General features: G+C 41.2%; 2 protein-coding genes across 2 annotated transcripts in view; both read right to left on the bottom strand.

The window, feature by feature from the left end:
• Positions 1–14,348, bottom strand: part of LOC109930964 (dynein axonemal heavy chain 8-like) — a 2,199,840-nt gene that overhangs the window by 1,448,083 nt on the left and 737,409 nt on the right. The gene's annotated exons all lie outside the window — the stretch shown is intronic.
• Positions 1–14,348, bottom strand: part of LOC109918465 (dynein axonemal heavy chain 8-like) — an 876,900-nt gene that overhangs the window by 346,825 nt on the left and 515,727 nt on the right. Inside the window, exon 30 of the mRNA XM_048596621.1 lies at positions 9,194–9,296. Within this exon, the coding sequence (XP_048452578.1) occupies positions 9,194–9,296 (103 nt within the window). The remainder of the gene's footprint in view (positions 1–9,193; positions 9,297–14,348) is intronic.

The following is a 14,348-nucleotide window of genomic DNA, read 5'->3' as shown; positions in this document are numbered from 1 at the left end:
TTCTCAGTTTTATCCCTCTGCATCCCCACCTTAATGAATTTTGGCACGACATGAAGGTGAACTCTTCTTCTATCGCCTTCACCTCCATGACCATTTCTTTGGACAGGAATCCTCTCCCTGTCCCACAGATGCCTTTGGCCACCTCCAATACCCTCCCTCCACCTGGACCCCTCCCTCTGGACCTTTACTTGCACTCAAACTGTGTTCGGACAGACCCATTGTTTCTGCCTGCTCCTGCCCCACAGAACTTATTTCTTCCCACCTCGACCCAAATTTTCTCCCCTTGTCCAGCCCCTGTCCACTTACATTCAGCATTCCTCTCACACTTTACATCAGTTTCAGAATTTCCAGTTTGGAGGCTCCAGCTGCGTCCTCTTTACCATGGACATGCAATCCCTTTACACGATCATCTACCACCAGGATGGTCTCATGGCTCTCCACTTCTTCCCAGAAAAAAAGGCCTGAACCATCCCCATCAATCACCACCCTCCTGCAACTGGCCAAGCTCGTCCTCACTATGAACAACGTCTCTTTTAATCCTCTCACTTTCTTCAGGTCAGAGGGATGGCCATGGATACCCGCATGGGCCCCAGTTAGGCCTGATTCTATGTGGGTACGTGGAACATTCCTTGCTCTAGTCCTATGCAAGCCTCCACCCACAATTTCTCTGGTATAGATGACATCATCGGTGCTGCTTCCCTCTCTCATCCAGATTGGAAAGGTTTATCAATTTTGCTTCCAATTTCCACCCCACCCTCACCTTCATCTGGTCCATCTTTGACTCCTCCCTTCCCTTCCTCAACATGTCAGTTTCCATTTCTGGGGATGGGCTGGCTACCAATATCCACTACAAACCCACCAATTCCTACAGTTACCTTGACTACACATCCTGACACCCTGCTTCTGTAAAGACTCTATTCCATTCTCCCAGTTCCTCTATCTCTGTTGCATATATTCTGATGCTGCCAACTTGGACAAGGATGCCACCAAAATCTCCACCTTCTTCCTCAACCAAGCACCGTTTCCCCAGCACCGTTGTTGACAAGGATCTCAGCTGGGTCCAACCCTTTTTTTTATTCATTCATGAGATGAGGGCATGGCTGGCTAGGCCAGCACATTTTGCCCATCCCTAATTGGCAAGAGAGCAGTTATGAGTCCACCGCATTGCTGTGGGTCTGGGGTCTTATATAGGCCAGACCAGGTAAGGACGGCAGTTTCCTTCCCTGAAGGACATTAGTGAACCAGATGGGTTTTTATGACAATCGGCAATGGATTCACAGTCATCATTAGACTCTTAATTCCAGATATTTTATTGAATTTGAATTTTGCCACCTGCCATAGCGGGATTTAAACCCAGGTCCCCAAAACATTACCTGGGTCTCTGCATTAACAGTCCAGCAATAATACCACGACATCATTACCTCCTGCACTACAGCCCTCATCCCTTCTTTTCCTTCCCTCAACAGCAATGGGAACCCCCTTGTCCTTACCCACCATCCCACCAGCATCCACATCCAGACGATCATTAGCTGCCATTTCCGCTACCTCCAGCAAGGATGCCACCACAAGACAAGTGTTCCCCTCCCCTCCCTTGTCAGCTTTCCACAGCGACCATTCCCTCCAGGACCTCTCCTCCATCACTCCCACCACTCCCCCACAGCACCATGGCACCTTCCCTTACAACCTCATAAGGTGTAACACCTGTCCATTTATTTCCTCCCTCCCCACTATCCAAGGGCCCAAACATACCTTCCAGGTGAAGCAGTGCTTTACCTGCACTTCCCACAATCCTACTGCATTTGCTGCTCACAACATGGTCTACTCTACATTGCCGAAACAAAGCGTAAACTTGGTGACCGCTTTGCAGTATACCTATGTTCTGCCTACAAAAAAGACCCTGAGCTTGCAGTTGCCTGCCAGTTCAACACACTACCTTGTTCCCTGGCCAACATCTCTCTCAGGCTTGCTGCGGTGTTCTAGTGAAGCTCAGGACAAGCTGGAAAAACAGCTGCTCATTTTCCACTTGGAAACTCTACAGAATCTGGACCCAATATCAAGTTCAACAATTTTCAGGCTTGAGCTCTCTCATGTCCTTACCCCAATCCCCACACACCAGGCCTTGTTATCACATAGAATGCTATTACACACAACCAATTGTTAGCCACTAACAGTCCCCATTAATAGGTATTCACCCTCCTAGCCTGATCGTTATCCATTCCTTTGCCACTGTTCTTCTCTCTCTTTGGGCTCTATCTCCACCGATAATGTGCTCCTTCCACCCTCTCCCCACCCTATCTTCTGCATAAAAAATATTTTCCTACCTGCCATCAGTTCTGAGGAAGGCTCACTGAACCCAACACGCTAACTCTGATTTCTCTCCAGAGATGTTGCCAGACTTGCTAAGCTTTTCCAGCAATTTCTGCTTTTGTTTCTGATTTCTAGCTACTGCAGTTCTTTTGGTTTTTGTTTGCTTCCTGAGACTACCTTGGTATCTTGATTATCTTTATGCTTTTGTAATGTAGGAGTGTACCCCAGTGGGGACAAAAGCTCAGGAGACAGGCAGGACTCAGGCAAGTGGAAGATGTTTATTCAAGCAGAAACCGGTTAATGCAGGGAGAGGGCCAAAGAATCCTCCCTGAATTGAAAGGGAGATCAATGACACACTCTGATTTTTACAGTGAAAATGCAGCATTTTATACACTTTCTGTTACAATAATCAAATACAGCGTAGTCACTGTCCTTCCCTCTTAATCCATACACCCAATCCTGTGGGACACCTAATCAATGATGGGCATTCCTATGGACAGCCCCAGGTTCCCATGGTTTTATGGCATTTGTAATGTCCAGATCTTGGGATCTTTCTATGCATCCTATTCAGTCGTATTCCAAAAGTTTACTGGCTACAGTCCTTCAGATCTGTCTCAGGCTTCTTATTTTTAAGGACAGTGTGAATTCTATTATTCACTGTACTACATGTGCTTTCTTTTATCAAATTCAGTCATTCCTCTAATATTTCCCACTGTTCTAATTATATATGTAAAAATACAAAAGTTAGTTTTAACTAATTGCTAAAAGGTTAATTTCTATTATAAAGTTAGTTATAAAATGTAAAGTTGCACAGCTACTTCTACTGTTAGCACATTGTAATTAACAGGTTGTAAACAACCTATCAGGGCATAAGATAACAAGGTGCAGGGCTGGATGAACACAGCAGGCCAAGCAGCATCATAGGAGCAGAGAGGCTATATTATACTTTGATTATATGTTGAAAACTACTTCTATGAATACGGAATTTTTAGCTAGAGTCTATTTAATTTTGCAGATAGTTTCAAAGAAGCAACTATATAGTATAAAGTAACTTTAGTTGTTTTTGCAGCTGTTTAGGGAGTTAATCTGGCTGGTTCATGGGCTGAGACTCCCACTTGATGTTATTCATTTACTGGGACAATCATCCTTTCATTAATGAGGATTAGTTACTGATCCATCCTTAGGCAGCTTCTTATCAGAACTGTCTTGGATGGTTGGTGGTAAGGCTCTTTTGCTGACCTTCGAGTTGTTCAAAGGTACCATTGTGTTTCACTTAAATGTTGGAGCAGGCTGTCCCATTTTGTTTTAACCCTTGTCTGCCATTTTATGTCTTTAAAACATGGGCCACTTTGGTGTAAAGCAGGCACGAGTCACTTTGTATGGACAGGTACAGGCCACCCCTACAATTAATTTAAACCTTTTGGGGGTAATTTTAACTTAACCCACCCAATGGGAAACTGACATTAGTAGGTAGCTACCCATTTTACACATCATTTGGTTTTACTTCATACAATCGTAGGTTGAAATCATCTTACAAGTTGAAGGATACTGTATCATTTTCTGTGTAGCTTTTCAGGCAATTGAATCTAATTTATTGAATATTAGAACACATTCAGGTTTCCTGTTATAAGGAGTAAACTGCTTCTACAATAGTTTGCCATACTTTCAAAATTCCATAACTACCATTTCATTATTATCTGTCATAAGCAACAAAGTTTTCCATCAAAAAAGATTTACCAGTTTTTAAGAATATAAGAATTAGGAACCAGAGTATATCACATTTTTCTACCATTCAGTAAGGATATGTCAGAGCTTTTGCATCAACTCTACATACGAATCTCAGTTCAATGATGAACACACTTAGCAACTGAGCAACCATAATCCTCTGAGGTAGAGAATGTCGAAGATTCATAAAGCCCTGAGTGAAGGAATTTCTCCTCATAGAGTCACAGAGTCATACAGCACAGAAACAGACCCTTCGGTCCAGCCAGTCCATGCTGAACATAATCCCAATCTAAACTAGTCCCGCCTGCCTACACTTGGCCCATATCCCTCCAAACCTTTCCTATTCACGTGTATATATTCAAATGGCTTTTAAATGCTGTAATTATACCTGCTTCCACCACTTCCTCAGGTGGTTCATTCCACACACGAACCCCACTCTGTGTAAATAAATTGCCTCTTATGTCTTTTTTAAATCTCTCTCCTCTCACTTAAAATTGTGTCACCTAGTCTTAAAATTCCCCAAACTAGGTAAAAGACAACTACCATTAACTCTATCTATACCTCTCATTATTTTACAAACTTCTATCAGGTCGCCTCTCAGCTTCCTCGTGAAAAAAGTCCCAGCCTATCCAGCCTTTCTTTATAACTCAAACCTTCCACACCCAGCAACATCCTGGTAAATCTCTTTTGAACCCTCTCCAGTTTGATAATATCCTTCCTATCAATGAGCAACCAGAACTGGACACAGTATTCCAGAAGAGGCCTTACCAATGTCCTGTACAACCTCAACATGACTTCCCAACTCCTATACTCAAAGGACTCAGCAATGAAGGCAAGTGTGCCAAATGCCCTTTTAGCCACGCTGTCTATATGTGACATAAACATCAAAGAATTATGCACGTGAAACCCTAGGTCCCTCAGTTCTACAACACTACCCAAGGCCCTACGATTAATTCTCAGTCTTACATGATCACAGCATGTGAATATCCTTTATGCAAAGTGACAAAGGTTACATTCAAAGGTCAGCCAACTTTCACAACATGCATTTATTAATGGGAAAATGATCACAATCTCTCTTAGCTACTAAAATAAATTAATGGCCTTTTACTGTGTTAGGAATCAATCAAGATCCAAGAAATCAGGGAGGATAAGGAGTTGAAGGAAATTAGTATTCAAAGTAGGTTGTTCTGAAGAATGAAATGGGGCTGAAAGTTGATAAGTCCCCAGCACCTGACATTCTACACCCAAAAGTATTGAAGAGGATGGCTACAGAGATAGTTGATCAATTGGAGATCATCTTCTAAAATTACATAGATTTCAGAATGATTCCTGCAGATAGAAAGCTAGTCACTGTCAACACACAATCTAAGAAATAAGTGAGAGGGGACTAATGGGGAACTACATACCTGTTAGCCATACGTCAGTAGTAGGGAAAATGATAGAATCTATTATAAAGGAAGAGAGAAATGGGCTGTTGAGTGATAATGGCCTAAGTGGGTGTAGTCAACATGGATTTGCAAGTGAGCAATCATTGTTTGATTAACTGGTTGGAGTTCTTTGAGAACTTTCCTAACACAATTGTTGAAAGGTGTGACAATGGACTTAGCATACATGGATTTTCAGAATGCTTTTGATAAGTTGCCTCAGTCATGTATGGTTAGCAAAATTAAAGCACATGTGATAGGATGTAATATGCTGACATGGGATAAAGATTGGCTTCTAGACAGAAAATAAAATGAGTTTTGTTTTACACGTGAAGTGGCATCATTGTCAGGGCCATCATTTATTGCTCATCCCTAGCTGACTTTGAGAAGGTGTTGGAGAACAACCTTCTTGAGTTGCTACAGTTCATTTGCTGTACGTAGGCCCACAATGTCTTTAGGAAAGGAATTGCAGGATTTTTACCCAGGGACATGGAAGGAAAGATGATTTATTGCCAAATCTTATTTTGTAGGGCTTCGAGGGGAACTTGCAGGTGTTATCCTTGTCCTTCTAAAGTTACTGGTCATAAGTTGGAAGGTGCTATCTAGAGAGCATTGGTGGACTTTAACAGTGCATCCTGTAGATGCTACACACTGCTGCAATAGAACTGATGGAGGGACTGAATGATTTTGAATGCAATGCCTATCAAGAGGCTTGCTTTATTCACGATGGCACCACGTTTTTTGAATGTTGCTGGAGCTGCATTCATCCAAGCAAGTAGGGAGTGTTCCATCACACTCCTGATGAGTACATGAGCCCAGCTACAGTATATATCTCAATGATTTAATTGTGGGATCAAATGCAATATTTTCAAATTTGTGGATGATACAAAGCTAAGCTAGGCTCTTGTGTCAGAGTAGTGTCCCTACCACTGGGCCAGGAGGCCTGGGTTCAATTCCATATGCTCCAGAGGTGTGTAATAACACATCTGAACTGGTCAATTAGGAAAATACAAACATAAGCGGGAATGTGCATTGCAAAGAAATATAGAGTGGTTTCAAGAAAAATTGGACGGAATTAGTGAATGGGCAAGATCATGGCAGTTGGAATATTCTTTGGAAAAATGTGAGAGTATCCATTTTGATAGGAGGAATAGATGTGCAGACCATAAGAAGTAAATGGATAGAAGCATGCATTTGATTTCTACATTGCAGCAGGCTTCAAAAGTAAAGGTCTTAGCAACTTTCATCAGTGGTACCAGGTTGTCAAGTTTGCTACTATTTTTCAGGTCATAATGAGCATCTGAGTTAGGAGCAGAAATAGGTTATTTGGCCTTCAGGCCTGTCGCACCATTCAATAAGATCATGGCTGACCTATTTGTTTGTAAATTCCATATTTCCATCTATCCCCAAAATCCTTTGATTCCATTGCCTAACAAGAATCAATTTACCTCCACCTTAAAAGTATTCAATGACCTTGCAATTGCCTGCTTCTGAGACAGATTCCAAAGTCTCAAAAGCCTCTGACAGAAAAAAAAATCCTCATCTCTGTCCCCTAATTTTGAAAAATTGCTCTTTGTTATGGACTGATCCACAAGAGGAAACATCCTGTCCATGTTCACCTTGTCAAGACCATTCAGGATCTTATTAACCTCAATCAAATCACCCCCTGCCCTTCTTAACTAAAATCAAAACAGGCCAAACTGTCCACTCTATTTTCATTAGACAACCTACTCATTCCAGGTATCAATGTATTAAACCTCCTCTGAACCACCTCCAACACATTTACATCCTTCATTAAATAAGTAATCAAAATGTACACAGTATTTGAGATGTGATCTCACAAATGTCATGTAGGACTAAAGCATAACATCTTTTCTTTTATGTTCAATTCCTCTCATAATAAAGGATAGTATTCTATTACAACAAAAACAAAGTTGCTGGAAAAGCTCAGCAGGTCTGGCAGCATCTGTGAAGGAAAAAACAGAGCTAATGTTTCAGGTCCAGTGACCCTTCCCCAGAACCGGACCCGAATCATTAACTCTGTTTTTTCCTTCGCAGATGCTGCCAGACCTGCTGATCTTTTCCAACAACTTTGTTTTTATTCCTGATTTACAACATCCGCAGTTCTTTCAGATTTTAGATAGTATTCTATTAGTTTTTTCAATCACCTTAGTGCATGCTAAGTTTTTGTGACTTGTGAATTGGAACACCCAGATTCCTCCGCACCTCAGTATTCTCTATTTAAGTCATGTCTTGCATCAGTATTTGTAATGTGAGGTGCTTGTGCTCTATAAAGAGCCGCATTGAAATTCAGAGATAACAAGGTGTAGAGCTGAATGAACACAGCAGGTCAAGCAGCATCAGAAGAGCAGGAAAGCTGACATTTCGGGTCTGAACCCTTCTTCAGAAAATGTTATCTCAGATTCCCCGGCATTGGCAGTTCCTACTATCTCAGCATTGAAATGCAGATGTGTATTGTAAGCGTATCAGAGATAAGTCATGACAATACAGTGAGGATGGTATATGTAAGATACCAAAGTCAATGAACATAAGGTGCATTTTGCCACTGCCCTTGCAGCATGCCCTGAGATGCTGGCACCTGTTCAAGATGGAGATCTGGAGGAGTAAGCAGCAAGCTGGAGTCTCCAGGCATTAGCTCAGACTTTCATATCAGGAATTCTTGGCATCAAGCTTCTATCTGGCAGAAGGGAGAGTGAGAGCTTGCACATTAGTGAGGCAAGATGAGGATGATAGTGAGCAATAATAGGCTTCTTGCTGTTCATTCATGAGAATCTTGTCTCAAGGCTTGGGATTTGCTTGGTCCCAATATCAAGCAGTGCACTCTCGACATCTCACCTGATGTTTTCTCTTATGCAGGAGAAAAGAATTAGTAGACACAGCATAAAACAGGAGATCTACCTTTTAAAACACAGATAAGAATGTTTCTTTTTCTTTCAGAGTGTAGTTAGTCTGTTGTCCATCCGGCTGCTCGGAGAAATGACAAGTGGTGAGTTTGGCCTGAGGGTTACCATACCTTAGGCGAGGGCCAAGGAAATGGGACTTTCATGGTGATTTCAGCCTGTGCAAGAATTGAGTCCATGCTGTTGGCATAACTCTGCATGGCAAACTGGCCATTCAACCAACTGAGCTTAATTAGTCTCCCTGGGACTATGGGACTTTACTTTTTCAGTATGTGGTATTCTCTTCCTCAGAATACAGTAGAAACTGGATTATTGAACTTTGGCATGTTTGATTGATTTTTTGAGAGACAAGGGAGTCAAGGGTTGTGGAAGCTGACAAGAAAGTGGAGTTGTGACCACAACCCAATCAACTAATGGTGGAGCAGACTCAAAAAGACAAATGGACTGTTCTTGCTCCTAAGTTTTATGTTCCTATATAAAGAAGTCACACCATGACATCCTGATGGGCAGTTAGGGATGGACAGTAATTTTTGGCCTTACCAGAAATGTCCACCTCAAATAAATGAACAAGTAAAAACAGGACAGTTTTATCGAAGAACACAAGGAGATTAGCCCCCGTGGCCTTCTTGCATACTGTGTCATTCTCTGATTTTGTACCTAGGTATAGCACAGTATATTTGCTGTTTGATAGTTGTTAAATTTCTCTGGCTGTACATTTCCTAGACTATCACAAAAGAGCTACAAAGGTTACAAGCAATAACTGTGTCAATTTACGCCATTTTTTTTGTAAACATTGTTAAAAACACTCAAACAAACCTGGATGGTGTGTGAATCACTAGCTTGTCCAAGGATTTCCAGCAAAGCTGGATCAGAGACAAAGAAGAATCTAGGAAATAACAATCTCTTCTTTTCCAAATAACTGCAAAAAATGTAAATTTTTAAACCTGTAAGCAAATATCTAAAAACAATCTAATTCTAGTTTTCCTATACATTTAGTTTTAGGTGACTATAATCATTTAATGTTACTGTGATATCTCTTTTCGTGCTGAAACTATCATTGTTTCTATGTCCTGTGAACCTGAATGTGGTGAGTCATCTTGTCCAGTAATTTCAGGTATCAACTAGGACTTAGTCATTGCATTTGTGTGTCTCTGGATTTGATTATAGCATAAATATTCCAATAGAAATGTAGTAGTTACGGCAATTTAGACAGAACTTGCATGTCAGAACCATGTGGAAATGTAGATGCTGTGGACTCCACCTTATCTTCTCTCGTTAGCTGTTAAAGTGGTTTAAGGACCCTTAAACAACAGAATATGGCACTGAGATAACAAGGTGTAGAGCTGGATGAACACAGCAGGCCAAGCAGCATCAGAGGAGCAGGAAAGCTGACGTTTCGGGTCTGGAGACAACAAGCTGCAGGGCTGGATGAACACAGCAGGCCAAGCAGCATCATAGGAGCAGAGAGGCTGACGTTTCGGGCCTAGACCCTTCATCAGAAAAGGGGGAGGGGAAGGGGGTTTTGAAATAAATAGGGAGAGAGTGGGAGGCGGATAGAAGAGGGATAGAGGAGAGGTTTTCCGGAGGGAGGAGGGTAACTTCTTCAGGTTAGGCATCCTTAGAAGAAGGGTCCGGACCCGAAACGTCAGCTTTCCTGCTCCTCTGATGCTGCTCGGCCTGTTGTGTTCATTCAGCTCTACACCTTGTTTTCTCAGATTCTGCAGCATCAGCAGTTCCTACTATCTCAGAATATGGCACTTCTCCCGAGAAAGGGATGCTTATTTCAGCACAGGTCCTCTGTGGTACTGGCTGTGCAATGCAGATTCCTGCAATCATCCACTCTACTTTGGCTGGGAATGCTCTTCACCCAGAAATTTGCTCACAAAGGCACACAAAAGAAAAATGAGTAATCTTTTGTCAGATCTGAATGTGAAATTGGAATTCTGATCTCAGGCCTATATTCCTAAATAAGGGTCAAACAGCAGCAAAATGTCATCAGTTCCAACAAATCTGCTCTAACTATAATTCAATAGCATCATCATAACTTTTGCCTCAGCTGCATCTTTGTATACTATTACAAAATCCCTTGATTCCCTTGGCTTCGAGAAACCTCCTAATCTGTTGACACTCTAATGGGCTGGATTTTCAGTCTGAGATCTGGAATCCAGTGTCTGGGTCATTTCCAGTTCCCAATCCTGCACCATGTAGGAGTAGGCCATTTAGCCCCTTAAGCTTGGTCTGCCATTCAATAAGATCATGATTGATCTGTGGTCTAACTCCATATGCCTACAATATCCCTTGATACCCTCGCTTAATAAAAATTTGTCTATCTCAGATTTAAGTTTAACAATTGAATTAGCATCGAACCCCATTTGGGGAAGGGAGTTCCAAACGTTCACTTCTCTTTGCATGGAGAAATGCTTTATAATATCTCCCCTGAATAGCCTGGCCCTAATTCTCAGACTATGTTCCTTAATTCTAGAATCTTCAACCAGTGGAAATAGTTTATTTTTATTCTATCTTTCTTCAGTAATATCCTGAAAATTTTGATTAGATCAAACTTTAACAGTCTACATTCTAAAGAATAAAAGCCTCATAACTTACCCCTAAAATCTAGATATCATCCTGGTAACCCTGCATTAAACTCCTTCCAGGGCCAAACATCCTTCCTAAGGTGTGGTGCCCAGATCTGCTCACAGTACTGTAGTCTGACCAGGATTTTGAATAACAGCAGCATAATGTCTGCATCCTTATCCTCCAGTCCTTTAGATATGAAGGCTGGCTTTCCATTGGTCTTGACTATTTTCTGCACTTTTTCATGGCATTTTAAAAAGCCATGTACCTGAACACCTAAATCACATTGAACATCCACTGTATTTAACCTTATATTTTCTAAAAAAAAAAATCCCTGATCTATCCTTTATCAGGCCAGAATGGAAAACCTCACACTTGTTAATCCTAAAATCCACGTGCTACGTCTTTGCCCATTCACCTGATCTGTCAATTTCCTGTCGTAATTTTATGCCATCATCAACACTATCCACAATGCTGCCTAATTTTACGTCATCAGCAAATTTGGATATGTGATTTTTTATGCCATTATCCAAGTCGTTAATGAATATTGTGAATAATTGAAGCCCAAACACAGATCCCTGAGGGAAACCACTAGTCACATCCTGCCAATTTGAGTGACTTACCCATTATTCCAACCTTCTGTTTCCTGCCACTCAAGCAAGTTTCTATTCATGTCAATAATTTGCCCTCAATTCTGTGGGATGCCACCTAAGCTAGCAGGGTCTTGTGTGGGTGTTATTAAAAGTCTTCTGAAAATCCATATAAACAACATTGATTGACTTATCTCTGGCAACCATCTTTGACATCTCTTCAAAAAACTCTATGACGTTTGTCAGGCATGACCTACCCTTGATGAATCCATGCTGACACTCCCTGATTAGCTGAAATTTTTTGAGGTGATCAGTTATCCTATCCTTGACTGTAGATTCCAGCAATTTCCCCACAGCAGATGTTAGGCTAACTTGTCTATAATTCCCTGGTTTCCCTCTGTCACTCTTCTTAATTAGCAGAGTGACATGAGCAAATTTCCAATCCAAAGGTACAACTCCTGAAACCAGGGAACTCTGAAAGCTGATGATTGGGGCATCAGCAGTGTGCTCTTCTACTGCCTTTAACACCTATGGATGGAAAACATCAAGTCCTGGGGATTTGTCACTGTTCAGTTCCATAAATTTCCCCATCTTTGATGATGTCCTGCAGCTAATATTGTTTAGAGCGTATCCCTGATCCTCTGTTAATTGCTTCAGGACTTACAGCAAACTATCCTTCTTTTCTGCTGTGAATACTGAAGCAAAACAATCATTCAGCATGTTTGCCATTTCTCCATGATCATTGTCAGTATCTCTGCTCTCAGCCTTCAGGCGGCCAATAGAACTCCTAAGCAGCCACCTTCTCTCTATATAACTATAAAATCTCTTCTTATTGTCCCTTGCAAGTTTCCTTTCACAATCCTTTTTAGTTGCTCTTATAAGTAGTTTTGTGGCCCTTTGTTTGTCTTTGTATTTGTCCATTCTATGGGATCTATACTGTTCTTTATGTTTATAAACCCTTTGTTTTAATTTTAATTTTATGCAATCCCTTGGCTCCTTTGATGTCCATGACTGTTTCTTTTGTGAGGTGGAGTTTTTTCTTCTCATGAGTACAAACTGTTTCAAAATAGCATTAAATGTTTCTTTGAATACCTAACCATAATCCTGAACCTATGAATACCCTCTAATGTTCCTCAGTTGTTTTACATATTAACAAAGCTTCCCAGTGTACTGTGGACAATCTCTGCCTCATCCCATTAAAGTCTGTCTTACTTAAATCCAAAATTCCAGTGTCCAATCTTTGCTTGTCTCTTTTACAAATACTATGCGAAACTCGATCACATAATATCACAATTTGACAAATGCTGATGAACAATTAGGTCACTAATTAAATCAGGCTTATTGCTCATTACGAGGTCCAATATTGCTTGTCCCCTTGTCACATCAAAGACATATTCCTGCAGGAAACTATCCCCGACACACTCTAGAAATTCTTAATCTTTCTGACAGTGCTTGTGCTTCCCAGTCTATCTTAATATTAAAATCCCCATCAATACTACTCTACCTTAGATGCGTAGCTGCTTAATTTCAGTAGTTATACAATCTAGGATTTCTGAGCTGCTACCAGATGGCCTACATATGACACTTATGGGGTTTTAGTTCCTTTACATTCCTTTTAGTTTCTTTCCTCGGTTCCACCCATAAGGTCTTCACTGGGTGCTTTCCCGTCGTTACGTCCTCCCTCACTATTTACGTGATTCTTCTTCCTAATCAATAATGCTAATCCAAAGCCTCTATTGTATTCTTTATTCCTCCTGTAAATCTTATAACCTGGTATGTTTAGTTCCCAGTCCTGATCATCTTGTAGCCATGTCTCTGTAATTGCCACTACACTATAACTTCCAATTTGAATCTGTGCCTGCAGCTCATTTGCTTTGTTCCTTACACTCAGTGCATTTGTATGAAGTACTCTAATTTTGGCTATACACTCTGTTCTGTCCATCAGCATCGTCAGAAATCACACAACACCAGGTTATAGTCCAACAGGTTATTTGAAAAAACAAGCTTTCGGAGTCTTACTCCTTGTTCAGGTGTTAGTGAGAGAGGTGGTATCAGACACAGAATTTATAAGTAAAAGATCAAAGGGTCACACCATTGATGAGGATGTACTAAATAAACCTAAGATGTTGTTAAATGTTTAATCAGTTAGAAGGTTTTAATTGATTAATATGTATATGTAAATTACCGAATTCCTTTCAAGTCATTGTCCTAAGAGAACTAAAGGTTTTATCAGTGTAAAGAAGAGGTGACATTTTAGGTCAGGCAATGCATGTTAAGTGAGAGAACTTGTTTAGAATCTGTTTGTGTTTTGGTTTGGAGTCATTCTGGTTTTATTTCTAAAGTAGGAATTTTTAAAACGCTATATTGGCTGACTGTCTATAAAATTGTGTGCATTTTGAACAAAATAAAATGTATCTGCAAATACAAATTCACTCCATAGATTCAAGTGTGTATGTGTGTGTGGGTGAGTGTGGGGAGAGTGTGTGTGTGAGGCGGGAGAGACATTGTGTGTGTGTGGTGGCAGGGAAGAGATTGTGTGTGTGTGGGGCGGGGAAAGAGATTCTGGCTGTGTGGGGGAGGGGAGAGAGATTGTGAGTGTGAGGGGAGGAAGAGAGAGTGTGCGTTGGGGGTGTGAGAGAGAGAGTGTGTGTGGGGGGTAGAGAGAGTATGTGTTGGGGTGGAGAGAGAGTGTGTGTGTGGGGGGACGTAGAGAGAGTGTGTGACTGGGCAGGGTAGAGAGAGTGTGTGTGTGGTGGCGGTAGAGAGAGTGTGTGTGGGAGGGGGAGAGAGAGATTTGTGTGTGTCTG

The sequence above is a fragment of the Rhincodon typus genome, chromosome 5 (genome assembly GCF_021869965.1).
Source record: "Rhincodon typus isolate 14 chromosome 5, sRhiTyp1.1, whole genome shotgun sequence".
NCBI lineage: Eukaryota > Metazoa > Chordata > Chondrichthyes > Orectolobiformes > Rhincodontidae > Rhincodon > Rhincodon typus.
Note: the sequence above shows the minus strand (reverse complement) of the source record. Positions and strands in the feature narration are given on the sequence as shown.